General features: G+C 33.2%; 4 protein-coding genes across 8 annotated transcripts in view; 1 reads left to right on the top strand and 3 right to left on the bottom strand.

Annotated features, from left to right (window-relative positions):
* Positions 1-9,499, bottom strand: part of LOC136779437 (cardioacceleratory peptide receptor-like) — a 41,755-nt gene extending 32,256 nt beyond the window's left edge. For both annotated transcript variants that reach the window (XM_066737027.1, XM_066737028.1), the window contains exons 1-2: positions 7,494-9,499; positions 1,511-2,499 (exon numbers count right to left, since the gene is read on the bottom strand). In XM_066737027.1, coding sequence (XP_066593124.1) covers positions 1,511-1,669 — 159 coding nt within the window. In that variant the 5' untranslated portion in view covers positions 1,670-2,499; positions 7,494-9,499. The remainder of the gene's footprint in view (positions 1-1,510; positions 2,500-7,493) is intronic.
* Positions 9,500-9,648: 149 nt separating this feature from the next.
* Positions 9,649-12,710, bottom strand: LOC136779439 (uncharacterized). The gene is made up of 4 exons (XM_066737031.1): positions 12,401-12,710; positions 10,929-11,110; positions 10,138-10,301; positions 9,649-10,071 (listed from the first exon to the last, which is right to left on the bottom strand). Exons 1-4 carry the CDS (start codon positions 12,651-12,653, stop codon positions 9,867-9,869), a joined length of 804 nt encoding a protein of 267 aa, XP_066593128.1. The 5' UTR covers positions 12,654-12,710; the 3' UTR covers positions 9,649-9,866.
* A 404-nt stretch (positions 12,711-13,114) lies between these two features.
* Ns1 (Nucleostemin 1) lies at positions 13,115-15,629 on the bottom strand. 2 transcript variants are annotated; one of them, XM_066737466.1, is made up of 7 exons: positions 15,452-15,629; positions 15,312-15,364; positions 15,131-15,235; positions 13,953-15,057; positions 13,647-13,872; positions 13,393-13,567; positions 13,115-13,319 (listed from the first exon to the last, which is right to left on the bottom strand). In XM_066737466.1, the coding sequence occupies exons 2-7, from the start codon at positions 15,328-15,330 to the stop codon at positions 13,228-13,230; spliced, it is 1,722 nt and encodes a 573-aa protein (XP_066593563.1). In that variant the 5' UTR covers positions 15,331-15,364; positions 15,452-15,629; the 3' UTR covers positions 13,115-13,227. The 2 variants fall into 2 exon arrangements, with proteins under 2 accessions (XP_066593563.1, XP_066593562.1); XM_066737465.1 differs by lacking the exon at positions 15,452-15,629 and having other exon boundaries at positions 15,312-15,451.
* Positions 15,630-15,981: 352 nt separating this feature from the next.
* On the top strand, positions 15,982-26,250 carry Csp (Cysteine string protein). Of its 3 annotated transcripts, XM_066737468.1 has the most exons (8): positions 15,982-16,195; positions 17,011-17,149; positions 17,728-17,877; positions 17,958-18,089; positions 19,029-19,082; positions 19,842-20,031; positions 21,814-25,725; positions 26,121-26,250. In XM_066737468.1, the coding sequence occupies exons 1-7, from the start codon at positions 16,176-16,178 to the stop codon at positions 21,885-21,887; spliced, it is 759 nt and encodes a 252-aa protein (XP_066593565.1). In that variant the 5' UTR covers positions 15,982-16,175; the 3' UTR covers positions 21,888-25,725; positions 26,121-26,250. The 3 variants fall into 3 exon arrangements, with proteins under 3 accessions (XP_066593565.1, XP_066593566.1, XP_066593567.1); XM_066737469.1 differs by lacking the exons at positions 21,814-25,725; positions 26,121-26,250 and adding an exon at positions 20,680-21,373; XM_066737470.1 differs by lacking the exons at positions 21,814-25,725; positions 26,121-26,250 and adding an exon at positions 20,162-20,673.
* The last annotated feature ends 67 nt before the right edge of the window (positions 26,251-26,317 follow it).

Here is a 26,317-nt window from a genome sequence, read left to right as displayed (position 1 = left end):
TCACACGCGTGCTGACTGCTGTCCTAATGAAAATAAGCTTAAAATTAACGCTCGACCATCTCCTCGCTTGCACGCGCGGTTCTCAGACAGTTACGAAAACAGCTATGGGAAGAAATGGAAGAAAAGGGATAAAACGATGAATAAGGAAAGAAAAAAAAAAGTTTGGCAGAAGCCAACGTTTTGGATCGTTTCATAAGCTTACCACTGCGCTAAATTAAAAATGACCTCCAAGTTCTTTTAAACCAGCTATAAATTAACGAACGAATGTTAATCGAGCAAAGTGCATAATTTGCCAAATCGCTCTCGGAATCTTCCTTTGTTCCTGCATTAAACACTGCATCCACCGAAAACTATTAGCTCGATCGACTTTATCGGATTATGAATTCATGCGCAAACTACCACCTGTAGACTCCTAGAAACCTTCCTCGATAAATTGACTCGAAAATTAACCTGTTATATATATATATATATATATATATATACTTACAACCAGAGAGTCGAGTGGCCAAAGGCCCTAGTGCCAGTTTGAAAGAGTGAGATTCGTATGGAATTACAAATTATAACAATCTTTCGTCAAAATTGTATAATAAATTATTTCAAATTCACTGTTAATGCATAATTTTATTTTTCATCCTATATTTTGAAGAATAAGATGGCGCTCCTTGAATCGCATCGAGTCATTGAATGTTTAGAGCGCACAATGCCTTATTTATCACGGTATGAATCTCAACGCTGAATTTTCCGAGAGCTTACAGTGAAATTTAATCAAAGCTGTCGAGGTGGCTGACTACTGCGCAGATGTTTCTACTTTGGAAAGTTTGCACGTAGAACTGGCTTTCTAAGCGATTGACTAACTCGCATAATTTGCCTTCCTCGCGCACCTTTACCCTTCTATTAATTCCACCGTTATATTTCTTTTGATACGCTTAAAGCCCTTTGAGTAACACCAAAGCATTCACAGAGTTTTATCTTCGTGAATCTAATGAATCCTCCTTTTCTCACTCACTCAATTTTCACCCTTTCTCGCACTGCATTTTCCTTCGTCCTTCTTTCTTCACTTGTCCATAAAACCTCCCTCATTCTTCCCCGAATAAAATCAAAAACCTATCAAGATTCATTTTTATTCGTTTAATTGTGATGCACAAATGAAATATTAGTCAGCATTGCACGCTTAAATTAAATTTCAACTCAGATGGCCACTGTCACCGGTGCTTGATTGCTATTGAATTTAATAATAACGAGAGAAAAATGTGTACGATGTACGTGTGCTATTTCAAACGTTCGAGTTCTTTTAGCAGCATAGAGAAAAAAATAGTAATTAGTCACAGACAACGATTCATTTATCGCAATTGGAATTGCAAAAATTAGTGATATATTTTAGAAGGAGAAATAGGAATTATTGATTCATTTCTTTAAATGTTAGAGAGAGAGAGAGAGAGAGAGATAGAGAGCAAGGAAAGTCGTGAGGTAAGAATAAAAGTCTAGTGAAAAGTAGAAAAGGGTGTCTTACCTCGTAGAAGTAGAAAGAGTCAATTTTTTCTGTGCTGTTGAGGTCCTCGGTAATGTTGGTCAAGCCGGTACCTTCGAAATATTCCTGAGAGAACGTGCTGTGGGTACAGGCATCCATGCAGGACTGGTCGATCAACTCGGTCTGGCTACGATTGGTCATTTCTACTTCTTAATCGACTCTCAGCAATCTCACAAAATTCCTAATCATAAATACTCCAATTTTTCCCTTTCAACCACCACTCGACACACTTTAATTTTTGCTTTCAATCAGACTGTCGAATATAACAAACCCAAAGACAATTAAGGCTTCAAATTTTGTTAGGGCAATTAATCTTTCTTTGTGAAAAATTTGCTGAATCCTATCCTCGACTCCATTTGGCAAATTACAGTTTTCCTTTGATTCTCGACGATTTGGTTTTCTCAATAACGAAATAATTTCAGGTGAAACAAGACAGAAGTTTTGGAACACGAGTATTAATTTATCTCAAATTTTTAGAAAGAGTTTAATGCACTTATGTTAATAAAGAGCTCTTTGTGACGATGCATAAAGCATTATTGCTTCCACACAAATTCACACGTTTGATTCTCCACTCTCACTCGTATCTCATTGGTCCCACTTTGTAGCTCAAATAATAGCTAAGACTACGAAATTTGTCACACACATTATGCTGCAATTCAATGCTTGGTTCTCCTGTTACAAATGTTTCTCTCGATGCAAAAATTTCATCAATGGAGCACCACTATTGTTATAAATCCATTTTTAAGAAATTGGCCATTTTTTCAAGCATAAGCCTTGTCTCACAGTTGTTTATTAGAGCCAATTGAATGATCGTTGCTTTTTCTTTTAGTAATCCACACATTTATTATTCCTGTCAATTTTTCTAAGAAGCTTCCTGATGGCCCAACATGATTCGTACAAGTGAGACCCACTTAATCTTCTTGTAATCCTCTCGCTGTCAACCATATTCGCCATTTTTCGTACTCTTTTTTCTAAAAAATCATTTCACCATTAAAAAAAGTCACAGTAATCGAAAGGATAGAGGGAAAAGAGTATAATAAATTGCAGAAGTGTCGCTACTCTTCTTTACTAATCTCGCCAGGCTTCAAAATACAACAATTTTCAAATCTAATATGCATTTTATAATAAAACACCATTAAATTGGAAAAAAAATATGTTGGAAACAAACTACACTAAAAAATTAAAATTACTTCTTAAAGCTTTTACTTGAGTTAAACTATAAATTAATAAACAATTGAATGAAACAAAGAAGAGTGTTTTAAATTTACAGAAACAATGCTCTATATAATGTTTTTATAATCTGCACTAATTAGTAGAATTATTATTATAAATTCATTCTCATGCTTGTTCGAGCGAAGCCTCGAAGGCTTCAGAGTTGAATATCAGGGGCTATAAATGAAAGTCAAAAGCTGTACGGTGGAATCCTGTGGTAGCTGAGCAAAGTAAAGGTTAAGCTGCAGGGCATTTGGTTATGCAGAAACACAGAAAAACAGAAGGTCCCATCGGATACTTTCGCTACAAAGTAGTCACTAAATCTCCGGAACAAGCTTTTGCTTCCTCAACAACACGTGTCAATCGTACATCGTTGCTAATGAAAAAATATTAATTTTCTAATCACAGTTCTCCTCTTAATTTTCCAATTATTGACAAATATCAATTATCTACTAGAACTGGTAAAAGTATTCCAAATATAATGCAAATATTCTCCTTCAGCCCAGTGAAATGCTCTAAAACCTTCTGTGTAATTCTCACGTTGGTTAAATTGGTTCGAAGTTTAATTATTCGACTTTTTTCATCAATGTCTCACCATTGAAATTCTCTGACGTTACGAATGAAACTGAAAAAGTAGCAACTTTTCAAGCTATTTCTAAAATTTTACGTGCCTTTTTATTACAAAAAATAAACGTTATAGAATTCATGAATTATTAAAAATCCATTAATTCTAGGTTTAATGTAATATTATTTAATGAGAAAAAAAATCTTTAAAATAAAAGAAGCTTATTAGAGGCTAAACTTTATCAATCGCAGTGTTCTTTTTTTTTTTACTATCTCGTCAGTTCATCGAGGCAATACTCGGAAAATTCGAATTTTTGTTCAACTCGTTATTCGCACGTTTCAACCTCATTTAACTCGTACCGTAAAACTTAGCCGCGTTTTACGCCATCCCAGCGTACTTTTCTCCCCTTCTTATATTCAGTCTCGATTGCAAAAACTCCCCAAGAAAGCTCAAACTGTTTAATATCGCTAAAGATCGTTTCTTCCTATAAGGGTCCTTTAAATTAAAGCGAGTAACTCTCAAATGAGAATTAGGAAAAATATATTAATACAAGTACATACAAATATATTTAATACATCCAGCAATTGTAAAAAATTTCGAAAAGACTAAGAAAATAGCAAATTAAATTATCCCTACAAAGAAGAACATTTTTCCTAGATACACGTACACAACTATCTAATTTTAATTGAAAATCTTGAAGATCCTCACTAATTATAGAAGTTATTATTCTTAGTAAGATTTACCGTGAGTTATATACACAGAGAAAATCTTCATAATAGTTTGAAGATCTCTTTTAAATTCTTATTATACGAATTTCAATTTATAGCTAGTAAGAATTTAACGAAGTTCGAAAGCATCGATAATTATCTTGAAACACTAATGCGCATTAGAGAGATTGAAAAATTACGAATTTAAAAAGCCTTATAATAATTAATATCCATTAACGTTTAATCGAGTCGGAAGTTTAAACGTAAGTCCAATACAGTGCAGTCTGGCTTTTACATGATAATTTTTACGAGCAATAATATTATCATACTACGAATCATGCTGATGAAAATTATTCGATACACATATCTCAAGGAAAGTTTTAATTATGTCCAAGGCAAGTAGCCAAGAAAAGTTTTGCCAAAGTTTTCATTGATTTATATCAAATGGAGCTAGAAAAAGATATATTATAATATATTATAGTTAACTTTTTTTATCTTAGTCCCATATGCTACTCGTTTCTTAAAGCTTGATTTCGGCATTACCAAAAATTTATCACTATTAATATTAATTAAAAAATGTATTTAAGATGTATTATTTCTTATAGAAAAATTATTTATTTATAAATATAAATTATACTCCAGAAAGGCTACTTTAATTAATTAAATAATATAATACCAAGTTAATGTTGGAACCACTATGTAGATGCTTCAATTATTCGATTTAAATTTATTTCGTTTTGTTGCAGGGTAATCCAAAAATTTATTTGTCTACGTATGCAACTCGTAAATAGCAGTGTTTTAGGTAAAATAGTTTTGTGTTTGTTCCATATACACAAGTATGTACCGAATTTTCTCGAATTTATTGACCAAAGCACAAATGCTTTTCAGGCCATTTACCACTGAATATTCTTCCAGAGTTAGCAAGTCCTTCCTTTCGTGGTAAAAGTTAAAACCTCTCATTCACCGATTGATGCAGCTTTATCGCATTTTCATAAAAGTAACATCGCATCCAGCTATCTCCTAAAAGATTGAAACATTTTTATGGGATATCGCTTATGTGAAATCTTCAAAGCAATAAATTTTTTAAGCAGTGCTTTTATTATTTGACATCAACACTCTCACAAGATTCCACTATAACTGCAGTGTGGATTTGTGAGACGATAATTAGAATTATTAGTTGTTTTTTTTAATCGTATTAATTTTTTAGGCGAAAAAATAATTTTTGGATTACCTCATTCGGTCTCTGAGCTATTGCAGAAATTAACCTTTAATTATTACGCACCGCTTAAGAATAATTTCACAGGTAGTTTCAACATGTACTTACACTTTCCTAATATAGCCATTTGAGAAACGCAAAATCTATGGTAGTTTAATGAAACTCTGAAAATGACACTTTTCTCGCATACTTGTTGCATTTTCTAATTTCGTTTATGGAACGAGTAATACAAGAGACTTTTAATCCTCGTTCGTTTAGAAATATATAATCTTTACAAACGAAATGTAAAGGTAATTAAACAATATATAATTAAGAGATTGACAATATCATTTTAATCTCCACTATATTAAAAAAAATATAACTCTTTAGTAGAATATTAGACCAACAAAATACTTCAAATATTTCTTCGCGTAATATTCAATAACAATTATGCAAGTAAAAAATGTAAAATAACAACATCGTACAAAACTAAAATTAATATTTTTAAACGTAATTAAGATCGTTAGTAGACACAGCTACACGACCAAAGTTAAAATGTTTGAAATTTGAGAAAAATGTGATATCATAAGGGTGTCCAATTAATTGGAGCTTCTCAAAAACGACACAAAAATTAATTTGCTTCCCATGACAATGGAGGATCGAGTTAAAATGAAAATTTCACCGATGCATTCACGTTTGCTTTCGTACGGAATTCACCCAAGTGCTACTACACCATGCTGTATTTTATAGAAATTCTGCTCGACTAATTTCACAAAGAATCACAATATATATATATATAACCTTGAATTAAAAATAGCACAATAAATAATATCCTTCGGTACTGCACTACACTGAACGGAACACTCGCGTAAAATTATTAACAATCTTGAAGCTTCTTAATTTTTATAAAAAAATTCCAGGCATCTCAAACAATGCTCCGAACTAAAGAATTTTAATTACAGAAAATTGTAGATCCGTAAGAAACGCAACAATTGAATTTTCGCGCTCCGTCAGTTTCTCTTTCTTCGCGAGCGAGCTTTCGAAAGAGCGCGTTATTTTCAAGTGCACGAATTTTGTGGAATTTCAAACGAGTAGCTTTCCTTCGCAGCGATTTTTGTTCAAGGTGCTTCCAATCGGTTAAAAGCTTCGCTGGTCTCTTGAAATCTACGGAATTTTAGAATCTAACGTTAAGGCAGGAAATGGCACTTAGCTTATTCTCGAAATAGTAGATTCCGTAGTCTCTCCTTTGACAAGTGTCAACGGTATCGCGTGACGGATTATTTTTCTTCCTGTAATTAAAAAACAACCAGTGACAACGTTGAAATTAGATATTCCATAGCGGGACAAAGCGATGAAATTTTCTATATCAAAGTTTTTCTGCGTTTCTCTAATTGCTTTCGTTTAATCTTGCCCGCCTAAACTGCCCTTCGGCCCTCCACCCCTCGTCCCTACGTATCATAATCGAAAAACGCACGTGTATTATGTAAATATTCCTCGTTGCATCATGGAAATTAATTTCCACCAAAAAATTCAATTTTTTACAAAGTCTCTCTCTCGCACTCTCATCAAATTTTTATCATAACGATCCCGTAACAATAGAACCAGGCCACTACGTCACGAATAAAACAAAAATTTCCTCGCTGTATTTGCTTCCTTCCAAAAATTTTCTTTCTGCCCATTTTCTTTTTTTTTCTCCTATATAACAATGTACGTTACACGAATTTTCCTTCCTCACTATCAAATTAAAATAAAATTCCGTGAGCAATTTCTGATTTCTCCCCCTGCCATTTTTTATATCGTTGTTCTTGGCATTAAATGAAATAAAAAATATTCCCGCTAAAAATTTAAATCTTTATTCTCTACAGTTGCATATTATTCCTCTCTCTCAAAATTATTAATGACAGCAGAAAAAGAAAAATCACTCGAGACGAGAAAACTTCTTTCGACAAATTTACGAAAAAATTCTTTTTTCAATTCAGTCGTCGACCGGTTTAATATTTCCTCCCTAAAAATTCTCCAAGAGCTTGTTTCTAGAAACGATATTTATGCAGCATTGAAAATGAGATGAACATTTTTTTGCATTCGGTGCAAACACGAATTTTCCTCACGTTGCCTCGCGTTGTTGACAAAAATATGTTTATTGAGTGAAGCAAGAGAATAGGGGAAAGGAGAACAGAGAAAGAGAGAGAGAGAGAGAGAGAAAGGTGAAGAAATAAAAAAAAATGAGAGAGAGAGAGAGACAGTTATTATTTGTTGAATGGAGAGGAGAGACGAACGCGAACATACTTGCTCGTTCGACGCGCGAAACGCGACTGAAAACGGCGAGTCGAACTCTGTCGAACTCGAGACCGAGACTCGAAACCCCGAATGCGAGAAGTCGAGCTCCATGAGGCTCCATCCGCTCTAACAAGTAAACTCGTCGTAGCTCGTAAGGCAGCCGCCGGTGCGGCGTCGCTGTGTACCAATACAATCACGTACACCCTCTACACACCTACAGCAAATCTTCATTCAGGATTCACTAATACGTGCATGCGTGCATGCGCATTCTCTTCTCGGCCTCCTCGGACTCCTCACCAACCAAGTCACTTCTCTCGTCTCCTCATTTTCTCATTTTTCTCTCTCTCTCTCTCTCTCTCTATTTATCTTACTCCTCTTCTTTGTTTTATTCTCTCTTTATTTTAACCAAACTCTTTCTCTCTCCTCTCTATCTCCCTTCAAGTTTTACTTTCTTCTTTCGTCATACTCTTTTTCTCCCTTCTTCCTCAATTTCCTTCTTTGTTTTCACAAGATTTATCTATATTCTACCAAGTTCAATTACAACAATCATTCCTTTTTATCCACAGTAACCTCGCTCATTTTTCATTTCCTATTCTCCAATATCGAACTATTCTTCCCTAAACATCCATAAGAGCCACCGTTTTTCCACGCACGAACGTATCACAAAAGCGATTCATAAAACGAGTAATAAACGCGTCTGAAAAAAACCCTATTCTCAACTATTCTCGTCTGGCTGTATTAATAGAAGAGCTTGGAATAATAGATAGCAAAGATTCGTAGATAATACAAACACTCGATTACTCATCTACCGTTGGCCAATATCATTTTTCATTCTATCAATAGTTTTCCTTGTTCTTTAGGATTTATCAGCTTTTTTCATCCTCCGCTTTTTCATCTTTCGTGTGAGACCTATTTTAGTTACCACACGCGTATCCGCTTAACGAAATTACGACTAATTATTGGATATTAATTAATGCTAGTTCATTTAATTAAATCATTTGAACAGTGAAATTTAACCCTTTGGCATGCTAATTATAGTGTTTCTTTTTTTATTAATTCATTCATCCTCGAGTTATTTAATAATTGATTATTGGATTACAAGCTTCGTAATAGAAGTGAATATAGGGTTTCCATGCAGCGAGTATAATTTTAAGCATTCGTGTAATTTCACCTTAAGGTAACAAAATGACAGAAAAAATTGCCTGGATCGATGCAAGACTGCGCGTTTAGTTATTACAGGTTATCAAGTATTATTGAACATTAGCACGCTTTGATGGTGTACTGTGATTGACTAATAAGGCTTCAGTTTAAATTATAGACTTCGGATTAGACTAGCAATGGAATCAAGGTGCAATCGGTTAAGGCGTCTTTAAAATTCTGTCCTAGATAGAGATAAATGCTGCATTCGCATTCCGATGGTGTCTGGTGATTATCAAACCGGAAGTATACTTGTACCGAAATTTTTCTTGCTGCCAACTTAACGGTTACACGCTGTGCTAAAATAATTTTATTAAAGTCTTGAGATATACGGTCAGCTATCCATGATAAATTAAATGCTCGTTAGTTCATTAGTAAAGTTTAATAGTATAAACTATTAATTATGAATAATATTTTGTAGAATGTGTAATCTTTAACAAAATTGTATTCTGATGTTAGGTGAAATTTCAGCCTCGATCTGAGATTATAAATAAAAATACACGGTCCTGTTATGGATCGACAACTTTACGATTCATTAGATTCGGTATTTCATGCCTCATCTCTATGCCGTTATTTTAATGATGAAAATTGAAGGCATTGGCGTCGAAACGCCAATTATACGTGGAGAGCTTGAATAAATCTGGCCTCATTTTCCTTTGTTTTACAAGAAACTTGATGATTTCTCTCCTCCACCGAATAATAATTCCATTGCAGTAAGACAGCAGCGATGCAAATTTACTGCCTCGTTATGATATGGGTCACGTTACACATAGAAACTTCATTAATAATTCAAAATTAATTATTGATTATCTGGAAGATATTGCACAGTATTACACAGATTAAGTCGAGAAATTTTCTTTTTTTTTCAGCTTTCTACTCGTTATTTCATTCTAAAACTATCACACTAATGATTCATTTACCAGTCAAAGCATGGTGCACTATCGTTGAAGAAATAACAAAGTAAATATTAAAAATAACTAGTTTATAAAATGTAGAATTTTTAGTATATTATACATAAGAATAATGTAATATAATACTAACATGATTAAAGTGAAAGTATAAACAATAATACATAATTTTATATTACATTCTAAAAAAATGGTAACGTGCCAAATGTAACAAAACGTTTTACTTAAATAATAATAAATGATTTTATCGTTCAATCTTTTTTATCATCAGAACCAGCTAATTAATTTTTTTAACCATTATCTGAAGTGTCTTTGTATCCGTGATACCAGGGAAAAGAAGTTTTCCTTCTTTATCAACGAGATCACTGTAGTTTTTTTCAACTTCCACCTTGAATCCTGCATGACTTGCTGATTTTTGCGAAATTATAGACGTAAACATAGTCGCAGTATGAGAAATATTGTATTCCTTTCCAACGTTGTCTCTGCGAAATGATACAATAATTGGACAATGAATTGATAAAAAATTTCCATTCAACAATAAAAAATACCTGATAGCGAGAAGCTTCTCTCCCAATGCTTGTCCACGAAAAGCTGGCAACACGCTGAGTCCAAGAGCAGACAAATATTTGTCACAGCCAAATTTTTCGTATAAATTAGCTTCTTTCGCCAGCATTGTGTTCATTTTCAAAACGATTTCAGCTTCTGACGACCACTGAAATTGCCAAATAATCAGATTTATAATTATCTATTTTAACACTGAATAATAATGATAGCGATAACGTTGTTAACTCCATCGTAAGCTTTTGCATTTAAATCTGGAGAAAATAGACTCAATGGGATAAGAAAAGCCTGGAATCTTAAGTTTTATCCTTTTAATTAAAAGCACATTGATCAACTTGGATTTCCACTGATGCTTTCAATATCGCGAAACTTAAACTGTAGAAAAGATTGAAAAAGAATCAACGCTGACATGGTTTGATTTGCAATTAATTTAAAATTCTTGAAATAGCTTTCGGATTAAATAGTTGTTGATCCAGGCATTTGGCAGTTCGTTTTGTTTAATTAGTTTCGAGGAGAACTCACTTATTGATAGCTTCGTAACGTGAGTCAAATCCTTTAAGGACATTTTTCAATCGTTTAATAAACCATTTAAAATTTAAATTATGCCAGTGAGGATCCTAGATTTCATGTGGTGATAATAATATAAAGATTTTTTTCATGGATTATAATAATAAAATTAATATTTGTATTAACGAGTTATTCAGAGGGTCATAACTATTGCTATTACGCGAATTTCTTTCTCAGCTATAATTTTATTTTTCATGAAATTGAAATTCACCTGTACTTTGTTAATGGTATTGTCATCTTCTTTGGTCATGACGAATAGAGCATTCATACCAGCAATTTCTGGTTTTTGAGTGGTTGAATCATCCACGAATGCTGCAATACCGATTCCTTGTTGGAAAGCAATTTTCCACAGTAAGGAAAAATCTTTCTTAGCTTGTTCATTATTTAACAAACCTGTAAAAGCATATAAACAAAATAAAATCATTTTATGAACACGTGCCATGCCCAAATAAAAAATGTATACGATATGCGATTTAATAAAACGTATAGTCTTTGATTATTAATAATATAAAATCATTAGCCTCTTATTAATTAAGGAATAATCAATGTTTCACCGTTGCTGGATAGTCGATTGTGTAGAATTTTTTTGCAACACCTGATCCATGCAACTTTTCACAATAATATTTATCTCGACTATCATAAGTGTTTCGCATTAAACATAAAATTACAATTTTTTAAAGTTTCTCCAAATTTACAATATCATCTGTTTGCGAACAATAAAACTTTATTTATGCTTTTTTACGAAAAGCTGATTGAGAAAGATGCTTCTCGTTGTAGGATAATGAAAAGCAGTTTAATAAAAATAAGAGAAATGGTTTAATAAATTAAATGAATTAATAATGTTAATAAAGTAGAAAAACTTTTTTATATGTATTTTTAATTTAAATTAACAATTGTAAATTTTATTCTAGAGGATTAAATCTTTGTACGTGTAAGCAACAGCTATGGCTGGAGAATGATAAAATACACTTCAATAGTACATTAATAAACTGTTCTGATAAGTATATAGAGTAACAGTGATAAACCAAATATGTCGGTCATCATCGCAGATAATATTTCTACACGTGCTGAAAACTGTTTAGCGATTATGAAAGAAAAATGAATGAACGATAAATCAGAGAAAATTTTGAAACGCTAAAAGGCTCTAGGCAGCAAGAAATATTTTTGCCACCGTGAACTTCGAGGCTATTCTTGACGTACTCTAATCCGAGAAAGGAAGCTCTCGAGCCACCATATCTTTACTAAAATTACTGCTATGTTGGAGAACATCACGAAAACAAAGAACATAGGAAAATTTATTAATTTTTAAAACATTCAAATGTGCAATAATAAATTTTCCTTAAAACTACATCTTTTCGAATTGGATTCTCTACACCGAGCATAGTACAATATTTGTTATTTTTTTTCATTATTTCCGTTTTTCCAAATTATTGTTCCAGAGACGTTTAATTGAAAATATCTCCGATGTATTTTGCATTCATACTCTTTGATCATTTCTACAGCTCTAAACTTGTGTAAAAACTTTCAATATATGGCTTATTTAAATAATTAAAAATTGCAGAAAATTTTCAGCAATTTTGCTGAAGTGTCAATGCAAGTTTAATGCTGTCAAAGGATTAATATTTATTGCTATAATAGTTTAACAAAAATAACATTAAATTTAAATAAAGACGAATGACTTACCTAAAGATTTACACATTGGTTCATCTTTTAAAAAATATTTAAGCATATGATTAAGAGCATCTTCGTAACGATCCTCTGGAATTTCTTGAAATCGTAGCTTCACCGGCTTGTCCCCATCTTTATCTCTTCGAATACCATTAATAATTTTGTACACTTTTTTGGGACCAGGTGGCCGGACCCAATGAAGTTTAAGATTTTGATCAACACTACTGGTTGCCATCCTTCTCACTGAATAGGAAATAGTACGTAACATTCTAGTTAATATCAGTACTCCCGCTCTTTATGACTCCCTAGCTAAATTGAGAGTAATCTATGCTGGCAGAATTATATACACGTATGTACACACAGAGCGCGCGTCATACACTATCTTCTCTCCGTCTCAATCATTAATCGTGCTCCATATAAATAAAGAGTACAATAAGCCTTCTTTAAATACAATTAATGAACATTATTAAACCGAAGAAAATTATCTATGCAACTGTAAAAGAGTACTATTAAAGAAAGGGTGGAAATCATTTATAAGTATCACGTATTTCAAAGTAAATCATGATTTTCAGTTTGTATTAATAGACTCTCTCGTGATTCTAAAGCCTTTACGCGACCTTCAGTTTCATCAAGTACTTAGCCAAATAACTCCTGCTGCAATAAGTCGCTTTGTTCTCTGTGATATTGCTATTTTTTCTATTCAAACCACTCTACACATCTACAAAAACAATAAAGTCAACGACAACGTGAAGTGATTGAAAATTGTTTATTTGCCATTTATACAAATGGTTCGAATATAATATACACGTTCTAGTGAATAATTTAAGACTTTAAAGGTTTAACTATGTAGCATTAAAATCTGTTTTGAAATCATAATCATCTGATTGAAGACTAAATCCTGCGAGATCTCCAGCTAAATTATCGGCTGCTCGTTCTAAAAATTTTAATATTTTTTTAATAGTAATAAGAAAACATTGGAATCATTAAATTAAACGTGTATTGCGTACCTCTTCTAACTTTTTCCTTTATTTTCTTTTTAAATTGCAATTTCTTTACTTTGTTCAATTTTTGATTTCCTTCAATTTCAAATAAAGGATCTGTTTTCTTCTTCCTCACACCCATATTTTTTTTCTGTTTTTTAGATTCTATGATTTTTTTTACTTTCATTTGAAGTTTGAATTCCTAGCCAAAAAGACAATCGTTCAATAAAAATTATGAGATTCTTTATCAGAATAGATTTGAAGATTAAGTGTGAGCTTACAGCTTCTTTTTCTAATTCTATTTCCATTGTGGAAACAACTGGGCCAGAACTGTCGATCATTGTTGCTTCCTGGGAAGTGCCATCACTGGCTTTGACATCTTCAAAATTATCGAGCATCATCTTCTCCTCAGCAGCAAAACTATTGATATCGAATTCTTTAGCCATTTGACTAACAATCTCTGCTGATAAATGTACAATTGGCTGCTCTGGTGGGACTGTATAATATCTAAAAGAATACCAAGTTTTGATAAAAATAGAAACTTAGGCTGTGTGTATCAAAACAAAATTATTATTATCAAGTTGTACCTTATTTTTCCAGAATTCCAGTCTTCTAATACACTCCTTGCTGCAGCTACCATATTAGGAACTCCACCTTTTTTGTATTTCCCCATTCTGGTAGCTTTTAATGCAAAAAATTCATCTGGTGTTTTAAAATCTTCTATATCATATAATTCTAAAATTTGTTGTTTTGATATACGCCTTAAAATTGCTGTTGCTGGTGTAATTGGATCCCTAATAGCCTGTATTTTAATTGCATTTTTCAATGCAGTTGAAGAGGCATCTGAATTTTCAGATCCATCAAAAACTATTCCTGGAGAATCTAAGAGTTTTATTTTGGAATCTAATTGTACTGCTTGCATTGCTTTTGTTACTCCTGGTGTACTTCCAACACCACAGGCCTTATTTCTTTTTAATGAATTAATCACACTAGACTTTCCAACATTAGGTAGGCCTACTACACCTACATGTATACTACTTTTTACTGTACCACTATTTCTACAGTAATTTGCAAGGAGAGATAAAAGCAACTCAGCACCAAAACACGTACCACTTTGTATCATGTTCTCAGTCTTTTTCCCAAGTTTTCGTCTACCTAATCTTTTTGCCTGATCTTGAGTAGAAGCTTTAAATGCAACTGCTGGTAAACTAGCTCTCAGATATTTCAACCACTCATCTAAATTTTCTCTGGGTACCAAATCAGCTTTATTTAAAACAATGACCAACTTCTTTTTTCCTTTTGCTGCCTGGACTGCTTCTTCAACCTGTTTACATCTTGTTCCTAATGGATCTCTAGCATCAACAACCTCTAATATTACATCTGCTGCATCAAGCACTTTTTTAAATTCTTTGTAATATGCTTTCAACGAATTTTCTTGGTTTGTTACCAATTCTTTTAATTTCTCTTGCTTGGAATCTACATTCATAGCTTCATGCTTCGATTGTTTATTATCTGCATTAGATACTAAACCTTGAAGACCCTCCTTTGCAAGTTGCTCACGTTTTCTTTCTCTTGCAGCTTCTCGCTGCTTTCTTTTTTCTTCTTCATTTTGTTTTTTCATTACTTCTACTTCTTTTAAAATATCTTCTTTAAATGGACATTGATTAGGAACTTCAATTATTTTAGGCTTTTCTAAAAATTATATAATTATAAATTATAATGAATCTAAACTAATTATTTCAACATATTGCAGTTGTTTACTTACTCTTAGGATGTTTCTTAGCTTCTTTTTTTAATTTACGATTATGTTCACGTACTTTTTTCTCTATCTTGTATCGTTTATTTGCTGGCATTCGCTTACTTTTCTTCTCTGCAAATAATTATTAGAAATAAATATAACCTAAAAGAAAAAATAAATACATAGGAATAATTTGTTTGCAACTTACTTAAACAAAACTTGGCCATTTTGTCAAGCTTTTTTTTATACGTTCAATATACTCTGTAATTATAAAGAATTATAATTAATAAAAAAATAACACGTGTACGATACAACAAGCACGTCAAGCACGTGTATTTTCGTACAAACCTCTTGTACAACGAACAGACTGGAACGTCTGGAACAGACACTCGGATCCTTGCGTGCGGGGGCGCACGCATACATACATACAGAATTCAGAGGCCAGAGCTGACATGAAACGGGAGATTGCTCAAGTGCAGCGCGGGGTCCCGAAGCGGCGCTGGATATAACACCTACCGCCATCTATCGGAATGGACACGAAGCTCTTTGTTATAGTACACGCACTCCATTACTTTAGTGCAAATACGTGTGCGGCCTTCTTCGTTTAACATCGTTCAGCTTCGGTCAACTACGGTATACATTCAGTGCGAGAGAGAGCGACAACAGTTTGGTCGTCGGATCTCTCTCTCCCGCTCGAAAATAATGACGTCATTTACATTGATTTACATTGCTGCCAGCAATACCAACTTGGCTTTAGTTATTAAATAACATCCCTGCATTTCCAGGATAAATATAGGGGAAAGGGGGACACGGTAGGAAAACGCCTGTAAAATGTCTTTTGGAACACCGTTTGTAACTGTGGTGACTGCAGCTCTTGAAGTGTCCACATTACGTACTAAAATATTGAATCACTTTAATGGTGCCGTGGTTTTCGTTAAAGGTCTGCGTGTATTTTCTCCGGTTTGACAAGCAAAATGCTTGTAGAGTGATATATTTATAATCATTGTTATAATTGACGCTACGAAGGTGCAGATTTTTTCTTACGTTCCCTTCGTAAAGTCAACAAATCACCATGGATAAAAGAAAAATGTCGTAAGTTCTGTTTAAATATTATCTTCCTGACATCGTAAGAATATATGTATACACTCCCTTATACCATCATTTATAATCCAATACAAGACAAATTAGTCGACGAAGAAAAAGATATCTTGAAGTAGAAGCTGTTACAATAATATAACTATAATGAATAAATTACTTCTCGATCGTAATATTAATATTCCACGACAGGATAAGGTTAGTCCATCAAAAACATTTTTGGAGCAACGATTTTCTTACGTTTCTTCTCAAAATTGTCCTTAAATTTTCCGAGTCTTCATTGCCTTCATTTAAAAATCATTTGTACTTGAAGATTTGCATGAGCTAAGGAAATAATAACCAGCAGAATATTATAAATAAGAATAAACACCAGGCAGAAAAGCTGCTCTAAAAATTAGAGGTTTTGAAGGAAAAGAAAAGTACCAATAAAACACGATATTGTAGATAAGTCTATGCTATATTTCAGCTTGTTTTTTAATATAACGATTTCCCAACCATTTACACGTCAAGTGGAACTAAAAATGGAGCTATCAAGGATCTGCTATGCAATTTTGTTAATAATTCTCATCCATGACTCACACTCTTAATGTAAATATTTATACACGCGTATTAGGAAATACGACAAATGCAATTTTTTCTAAAAACTTGTATCTGGTTAAAAAATTTGCATAGTGTAAGAAAAGTGTCTTAATACCGAGTAAACGTTGATATAGCAAATTAAACAAATTTGACAATTATTTATTACTGTCACGTAAAACAGTGACGTTTCTTTTCTGTTTAATTCTTAAAAAATAATCTCATATTTACTGTAGCACCTCGGGGGACTCCCTGTATCAAATCCTGGAAATTCCGAAAACTGCCACTCCCGAGGAGATCAAGAAAACTTATAGGAAATTAGCTCTCAAATATCATCCTGACAAAAATCCAAACAATCCCGAAGCAGCTGAGAAGGTAAGCATACGTATACGAAAAATTCGTGACGATCGATAAAATTTACCACTTCAACTTTTGATCAGAACCACAAAGCAACATTATTTCCCTGTTTTTGGAATTTCGCCTACACCAAGTGTACCGGAAATACTAAACTAGTCGGTAACGTGGAAAACTATTGGCTAGTTTATTATTTTATTCCTTTTTTTATCTCACACAATTTATTTTATATTATAATATTTCAAAGTCTCTCTACAATAGCAAAATATGAGAAATAAATCATTAAAAATAAACTTTCAGAGGGTTTTTAATAATTTTTCATTTATCAGTTTTAAACAATAAATGTAGTAAGTAAAATTGAAAATATATTGATTACCACCTACTTACTTAGTGTGCAAGTAATTGATAATAAAAAGTCGAATAGACGTAATTTAATAGGTTAATATATATCAAGAGTGAGAGAATATTTTTATTTTAATTACGTCACTATATACATATATATGCTATTCAGTATTAAATTACATAGAGTTCAATTGACTCAGTAGTGAATACCTTTGTAACTTTGTTATTCGTATTATTAATGATAATTTGTATCACAGTTCAAGGAAATCAACAGAGCCCACAGCATTTTAACGGATTTAACAAAACGTAATATTTACGACAATTATGGATCACTGGGATTGTACATCGCCGAACAATTCGGGGATGAAAATGTCAACAACTATTTTGTTATATCGACATGGTGCAAAGTAAGCTCTCGTTTTGTTTCCATTATTATTATTATTAATATTTGATACATTATAATGTAACAATATTTTTTCTTTTTTAGGTATTAACTTTGTTCTGCGGTATAATCACAGGCTGTTATTGCTGCTGCTGTTGCTGTTTGTGCTGCAACTTCTGCTGTGGCAAATGCAAACCAATGCCACCGGAAAATAGTGGCGCTTATCATAATTTACAGGTATAGTTTGAAGTTTTGCTTTGCCAAGCAAATGGAACATTGAGTTTGAGAGTGAATTTTGAACGCCACTGTTGAACCGATTCGATCGAAATTGAGTTTATTGGAGCTGCTAGTACGTAGACACGCCGAGATTATTCTTAATATTTCTTCTTTTCTTCCATTTCATCTCTTTCTCTCTCTCTCTCTCTTTCTCTTTATTTATCTATCTCCCCCTGTACAGTTATTAAAATTATTGACTCCACCAAACTATGCGGATAATTGGGTAATATTAAATCAGTGACACTATTGTGTCATCTCCTTTAGACACGTTTAACCTCGTTCTATCTCGCATCGTATCACCATTCTTACATTGCGCAATGATTAAATTACGTTAGTGCAGCTGCCTGAAGAAAATCGTTTAAAGGCAACAATTTTAGCAAATTTGATTTGTACAATTTATGCCAATGGGAAATCTGCAAGCTGCACAGAAACTTGGACTTTGTCCGGGCAAGAGAGAAAAACAGATTTAATGTAAGAAGTCGACCCGGTCGAATGGATTTGATCCGAATAATTGGATTGGAGCAGGATTAAAGAAGAATTGGAGGAAGAATCAATTATAGCACCTGCACCATATCACAAAACTTGATGCTGAAATGTTTACAAAATCTTTTATTGCACTTGCTCTCTTTTATCGTAATTCGTAAACCCATCGTTGTCTAAATATTGCCCCATCCCTCCTACTCTCTGTTTTTCTCTCCTTGTATTATAAAAAATGTAAAAAGTATGACTTTCGCGTACGAAATGCTGTAGCTCCATTGTATTTTTTCACATGCAAAGTAAACATCATTCGTGAATTGCACGCGACCGTTTTTCATTGCCAAGCATGCAAGAGTTTGCATCATTTCTACATAAAGGCATACATAGATTAGCTGTTTTGTTTATGTTGTTGTTGTATTGTAGCGGGACCAGAATCCAGACGGCGTTGTCACGAGTCAGCCCCGAAGTCATGCCAAGGTAAGTCTATCATTCCTTTTGTTGCTTCTTTTCTTGCGCTAAATCATCACAAACGCCTGAATCTCTTTTCTTTGATTTTTGCCACTTGAATATTTTTATTTTCAAATCGATCATGATATCCATTCACGCTTCTCACTTTGACCTCGTTCACTCGCTATCGTTGACAATCTCCCGTTTGTGCCATGTACTTACTTAGCATTTTAGTATTAATTGGTCAAATCTGCGCTCCCAATTTCTCGTGAGTATCATTGCGCCAAATTTGCAACTGCCTTCATCTAATCAATCGATTTCAATTTCAGGAAAATGTTCATTTTTCTATCTTATCTGTGATTTCTCACAGAAATACAGGACACAATCTCGCGTGCACATAAATTATGCACGCTTATCGCTTTAATTTTTAATCGTTCGCTCACGCGCATAATTGTTAACCACGCAGTATTGCAAATTTAACGGTGTGTGAATTAGTACACTGAGAAGAGTGCAGCGATAACAGAAAATTCTTTAGAAAAGTGAAGTATCGTAATAATATTTACAATATATAAAATTAATGAAGAAATCGAGACTTTTTATTATTACAAGACGATTCGTCTTTCTTGCTGCGTTTGATCGAGGTACGAAGAAATTGTAAATGTTATTGGAAGTTGAGTGGATTTTTAATAACAATGCAGTGGCAGATTCAAAGGAAATATTAGTAGTGAATTAAGAAAGGTGGGAGAAAGAATGTTACTAAATTAATTTAAGATATGTTTTTCTGTACAGGAGGACGAAAGCGACGAGGATGCGATAACTCAACAGCCCCAAGGAGGTTCAATTCCTGCTGGTAACTCATCCGGTGGTAAACCTGTGTTCGCAATGCCAGCACCACCATCGTACACGCAGGAACAGCCAGTTCCGTCCGAAAGTACTGGTCTCTTTGGTAGTGGTGGTGACCGAGTGGTGTACACCACCGGTACGTGTAACATATAAAAACAATCCTCCAGCTATTCGATATTTTTACACATCCATGCATCATTGTCTCTAGCAAAATCTATTTTTTTTACATTTCTTTCTTTAATTTTTTTTTTCTTGCTCTTTTATAGAGTAGCAACTGTTTTGCATCTTGTCCTACCACACACTGTTGGATTTTATTCCAGAGGGAATCCAAGTGAAATCATAATAGCTGATAAGTAGTTTTTTCAATTCTCCATTTGGATCATCGATGCTTGGACTCCTAATGGGATACTAAATCAATTTGATAGATCAGCTAGAAAATATTAACTATTGTATCTGCTGTTTTTATTTTTAATTTAATCATTGTATTCCAAACACGAGAGCTAAATGCTGTAACGATTTGACAAAGCTCGATCATTAGCTGATTATTGTTGCTTCATTTTTATGACACGCTTTAGTTTGAATGTCGAGAAGGAAAATGCTGGTGTATCATTTCATTTGTAATTTTGATGTTGTCTTGTACATTAGTCCTCCTTTTATAATCGAGTCAAAAGGAAAAATGTTTGTTGTGCCAGTAGCGTTAACGCCTGTTACTTCATCATTATATAAACTCACAGCTCGCACTTTTTACACTCAAATGTATTATTTATTTTCTTTTTTCTTCTAGGATTATAATGAAACGAATGTTTGCTATTTTTACCAAACAATCGTACTGATTTTAACTCGATCATGATGTTTGCTGCAACATTCCAGCTACAGTTGTTAATTAGTAATCAATGAAAAAAGCGTGTAAACGGTTGGAGAAGACACGAAATAAATTTAGTGTGCGTGTCCACTTACTAATTTAGTGACTAGCAGCGTTAAAAATCAAGAAGTTTTCTAATATATAAACAGAGTCAATCAATTAATATCTTGTGAGCACATATTGCAACAAATATGTCTGCTCCATGGGAGTTCTCTTTTAATATTTATCATGTAAATATTGCTTAATCATCAGTGTTCATGTTTATTTTGTAATGCTTTTCTTTGTATTGTCTCGAGTTAATGCTCAGGCCATTTCAATCCCTCGTCTAGTGGCACTTTATAAGTTGCGGGTCAGCAGGTTTTTCATTACTGCTTACATTGTTTTTGAAAATGCCTTAGTAAACATGTGTGTCTCTCAATTGTAGTATTTTAACTCGCGAGTAGAATTCAATCAACCTTATTTGGCTATACATTTACTTATAATTTGATCATATATTTTTTATGTATAAATTATATGTGATCCATGGATCAGGATGGTACTACAAAGATGTATGTACTAACGTTCAATGAGTTGTACTTATACAGTATAAAAAAAATATACCATAATATTATTATTATTATTATTACCATTATTATCATTATTTTTATTAGTGATATTTCAATTGATTTCCATCAAAAATATCATTATAAAATTCATTTTTCAGTTGAAACGTACATCTGACAAATTTGCTGCATCCAGTAAAATTATTTTATCATAATATCAATTGTGCAATGGAGTAAATCTTTCAAATTAGTTGTTAAATGGGAGCGTTGTATATAAATATAACTATGACACCTGATCGTGTATTTTTTATATGAAAATACTTTATTAATGAGTGCAACACATTTGGCAATTGTACATCTCAATTTTGTATCTCGTATTAGTAATTTGTATATGTCAACTTGGTTCTTGCACATCTTAGTAGAATGCAATTTTGAAAATGTTTGAGCAGTAAAAATTGTGCACTTATATTTCTTAAGATAAACGTGCAGGGAATGATAAGAACAGCTAACGTAGAAGCAGGTACAAATCCTTTCGTAGGAACGAACGTTGGGGCACCGAGTGGCACAGGACCAACAGCAAAGTGGTAGTTTGGAAAGGACATAGCACTTGAACCGACGCAACAACAATTTCAAGAAAAATAAAAAAAACTCTATTACAGTAACAAGGCCAACAGCAGCAACGATAAACCCAAGTAAAGTCAACATGCATTTATTTCAACGACGACCGGTGACCTATTGAAAATTAAATCGTGATCCATTGATCATAATCCTACGTTAATAGTTAAGCAGGATTCCTGAAAACTGGAAATACTTTGCTGACAAACCTTTAAATTAAGAAAGCATTTCTAATTATAATCGATTATCGACTCGTTAGTCATAAGATCGTTGTTATATTCTTCCGTTAACAATTGAGTGTTTTCCTCATAATCATCATGGCATTGTATACCTTTCTGGAAAATATTGACAATGACTGCTTGATTACAAATTTAATCAAAGTCCTTGATAAACCTTCCGTAGATAACACTTAATATTTTTCAAGTTTTTTTATTTTCATTGTTGATTAGCAATTACTTAATCATGATATCTTTACTCGCCCTTTTTGATTAAGAACGTATAAATTTTATGTAATTTTGGCATTCTTTCTTTATTCAAATCATGCTAATAACTTTTGCTTTTTCCTAATACGTGACACGATTGATAGAATTATGAAAAACTGTTATCTACACTTCGAGTTTTTATAAATATTAATTATGACCACGTGTATTTATTATTATTATTAATCTTACTATTAGAAGTATTATTGTTACCAAAAATATGATAAATTATTGAAATATTGCAGTTGTAACTTGACAGATTTTAATTTCTATGAGATATCTACGATTTAATTGATTATATTATAACGATGTAAATATATTACCTAACATTTCTATGTTCCTTATTGTAATGTGCGTTTTAGAATCTGATAAGAACTGTAGACATATACCATAGAATAAATTCAAATCAAGTCTTATTCCAAATCAATATCACAATATTCCTTTCGATTTTAAAAAACATTTATTCGATCGATACTCTTGTTATTATTACTTTAGTATAGTCTCAAGTTGTTTACGCGTGTACACCTTTTGCATGGCAAATCACACACATACAAAAAGTTAATCAATATTTTAATTAAAACTCGTCACTTTGCACTCAATATAGTAATGCATTCAAGATAATATTTAACCAAATGAGATTAAATATAATACCTTTAAATTCGGATTCCATGTAATTATAGATCATTTAAAGATGAGAATTCAGATTAATCTAGGGGAAAGGGATGCAAATGTGCACATAGCAGGTAAATGGCCCAGTGATATATCCTATATTTCTGTGCAATAAAATTAGCGTTCAACACAGTAAATAACGTCAGGAGGAACATGAATAAAAATACAAGGGACATTGCTAAACGCTAAGCACACACATTGAAATAAATATATAGAAATTAACGCTGAGCCATCTGACTTACTATATATATATTTTACTTCGTTTTCCCCTAAGTGTGTACTTTATTTCTAAACATTATATCCAAGCGAGGCTTCTACCTAATAAGATTTAAATATTACAAAGTGAAGACAATATAAAAAAATGTCCAGGAATTTAAAAAAATATTTTCATTTTCATAAACTAATTTTTTTTTAAAGCATTCTTGATAACATTGATTACAATCTTTCCTAACATATATTTTGTATTCTCAATAACACTTATTAATCAATACGTATAATATTGCGTTACATACTGTTTTCACCCCAAACAATGTCTAATTATTAACTGTATACATATATACATATACTGCAATACAGCTTTAATTAAACAAATTGCAAAATCACAATGCATACGATAGTTTAAGTGTGATCCCAACTGATTCATTGTGTGTTGAGTCCAAGTAATATTTGCAAATAACCGAGGCTTGTTAACTATTGTACTTTCGCTTGAGAATATGCAATATGATACTTTTGCAAAGTGACTCTGTGTATGAAACAAATGTATATTAAATCAGCCTAGCGTTGGGACCTTGGCAGTTTCGTCTCCTCGAATTGAATTCACTTCATTATGAAACGTATCGAGCGTGCAGTAATTTCTATTCCTTTAGAATAGCAAACGATATTTAAATGTCAATTATACAGCCCTTTATTTTCATGAATGGGCGTACAAGTGCATTATCGCGCCATCAAATTAATTAACGTAGCTTCCCTACAATCACATATATACATATACATTTTGGCTGGTTGCGTTCGTACAATATTGACAAATCGTTGTAATTACAGCTGCTCTTATTTTCCAAATTAACACCCACTTACATCGACTAATACACGTAACAGAACAGTATACAATTACGATGAATGATTGACGTTGTTAATTATTTTGCTAATAACGAAGAAACAATGCTTATTTAATTACCCCGTAGATATATCTAGCATATACATAAATATATATTTTTTCTTCAACAGTCAGTGATGTATAAATATTTTCTGGGATCGATAAATGGGCACTTTAGAGAGAAAGAGAAAGAGAGAGAGAGAGAGAGAGAGAGAGAGAGAGGTCTGGAAAATAGTTGGAAAAACTTGAGGAAAACGAGGCGAAATGGATTTTAATCATACAGTGGTATGAAGAAATGGATTCGTCCCAACACTATAAATATTATATAGCTAATACTTCGTGACGAAATCATCATGTAATCAGTGCGTTCGAGATAATTGTAAAGTCATAAATATACCAATTATACAAAGGTCTGTAAATAAATTAGGCAGCTCCAAGTTTAATTAATTGTGGTCTCTTCTCCCTCAGCCTGATACATCCCTCCTACGAGGTCTGACTTCGTACCAAAAGTAGGACATTCGTCGCTGCGTTAAAAATTGCATTAAAAATAAGAATTAAAGAATCAACCATTCTCAAAAATTTCAATTTCTATAAAAAAGACATCCCAAAAAAATTAACGCTTGGAAATTCGTCGTTGATTTACAAAATTTGCATTAGAATCGAGAAAGGATCGTCGAGATTGATAAATTCGCAAGAAATGCACGCTCTCATCGTGGCTCTGTTTTCAGTAGATAAAGCTAAGCGTTGGTCGGACAAGTTTAACATCGCGAGTGAATGCTCTCGACATGGGATAATTTGTCTGAGTTACGAGAAGGACTTTGTCTATTGATATTGAAGGAAGATAGGGGAGGGTTAATGTGGGAAGTACATAAATGATCAAGAATAGAGAGAGAGAGAGAGAAAGAAAGAAAGAGAGAGAGAGAAAGAGGGGTTTCCTCATGCGCGAGTCGAGGAAAACGGCGCCGGCGCGCTTTTCCAGCAAATCCTCATGCAGTTTTAGGTGCGCAGTGGACATTCGCAGCCGGAGGCCAGAAATTCACTCGGAAAACGCCTGTTTCCAAGTAGAAACCTCCCCCCTTCTCCACCTCCCAACGTCCACAAATAAATTAGCACACAGCAACCAATTTCTCATCCTTTTCTCAAATGCAACGAGATGGATTCGAGATATCAAAGCCAAGTGGGACAATCCCACCTGAGCTTCCACCAGTGTCTCATGCACACTTCACCAGGAAAACTCCTGTTTCCAAGTAGAAACATCCCCATCCATCTCCTTATTTCTGCGAACAAATTAACAGCACCCAAATCCATCCTTTTTCCACTTGCAACGAGATGGATTCGAGTGTCGAAATATTAAAGCCTAGTGGCGATTTTGCGCCTCAACTGCAACCAGTGTTTCATGCAATTTACCTGGAAAACACGCGTGCACCGAGCTGGTCCCGAGGGTGATTTGTTTTACTCACGACTGCCTCCTTTCAAATTGGACACAGTGATGTTGTTATCATCGACCAGAAAACACGTGAGAAAACAACTCCAGCGAAGCATTTCGTGTTTTCTACAAATGCCACAGCAGGTATGGGATTGCAATTTTGACCCAGTGATACAATAAATTATTTATAATTTATTTCTCACCAAGAATTTCATATTTTATCGTTCCTTTGTTAGAGTGGATTGGAAAACCACAGTTGTCATTGAGCTTCGCAAGGAGTTCTTTAAAACAGTATAGTTTTTGTAATGAATAGATGAAATAATCAATCATTAGCTTCTTATTGAAGCAACTGTTACAGAGAATTTAATTTTTTATCGTTCTTATTTACGATTAATAAAAAATTAGTTTTTCATCGATTATAAACAGGAGCGATAAACAATATAACATAAAGTCTCTTAAAAGTATATCGAAGATTGTGTACTCTCTACAGGAATACATTTTCTTTGTTTCACATTTTCTTTTTGTTATGACTGAGCCAGACGAGTCGAATTGGCCAACGTGAATTTCATGGAACGATAACGCTTATTCGAAGTATGCAGAAAACATTTTAACTGACGAGGCTTCGAACAGAAAACTGCATTTTTCTAATCAGATTATATACACAGGTATGTCAAAGCATCGAATGCTGTCTTAGGTTTTTGATACATCAATAGAGACACTTCTGCAATCCGATGCT

This window comes from Prorops nasuta, unplaced genomic scaffold (genome assembly GCF_024137725.1).
Source record: "Prorops nasuta isolate Cenicafe-Biocafe unplaced genomic scaffold, Cenicafe_Pnas_1.2 PNAS00017, whole genome shotgun sequence".
NCBI classification, from domain to species: domain Eukaryota; kingdom Metazoa; phylum Arthropoda; class Insecta; order Hymenoptera; family Bethylidae; genus Prorops; species Prorops nasuta.
Note: the sequence above shows the minus strand (reverse complement) of the source record. Positions and strands in the feature narration are given on the sequence as shown.

What these genes read in the sequence shown, in the direction of transcription:
- Ns1 (XM_066737466.1), bottom strand. An exon ending in AGCTAAGAAACATCCTAAGA is followed by an intron (nt 15,058 to 15,130) that starts GTAAGTAAACAA and finishes TATAATTTTTAG; the next exon opens with AAAAGCCTAAAATAATTGAA. An exon ending in AAAGGAAAAAGTTAGAAGAG is followed by an intron (nt 13,320 to 13,392) that starts GTACGCAATACA and finishes TAAAATTTTTAG; the next exon opens with AACGAGCAGCCGATAATTTA.
- LOC136779439 (XM_066737031.1), bottom strand. Translation starts at nt 12,653, where the DNA reads ATGTTACGTACTATTTCCTATTCAGTGAGAAGGATGGCAACCAGTAGT. An exon ending in ACCAATGTGTAAATCTTTAG is followed by an intron (nt 11,111 to 12,400) that starts GTAAGTCATTCG and finishes ATGCTTTTACAG; the next exon opens with GTTTGTTAAATAATGAACAA. An exon ending in ATACCATTAACAAAGTACAG is followed by an intron (nt 10,302 to 10,928) that starts GTGAATTTCAAT and finishes TGGCAATTTCAG; the next exon opens with TGGTCGTCAGAAGCTGAAAT.
- Csp (XM_066737468.1), top strand. Translation starts at nt 16,176, where the DNA reads ATGGATAAAAGAAAAATGTC. An exon ending in ATGGATAAAAGAAAAATGTC is followed by an intron (nt 16,196 to 17,010) that starts GTAAGTTCTGTT and finishes TATTTACTGTAG; the next exon opens with CACCTCGGGGGACTCCCTGT. An exon ending in TTATATCGACATGGTGCAAA is followed by an intron (nt 17,878 to 17,957) that starts GTAAGCTCTCGT and finishes TTTCTTTTTTAG; the next exon opens with GTATTAACTTTGTTCTGCGG.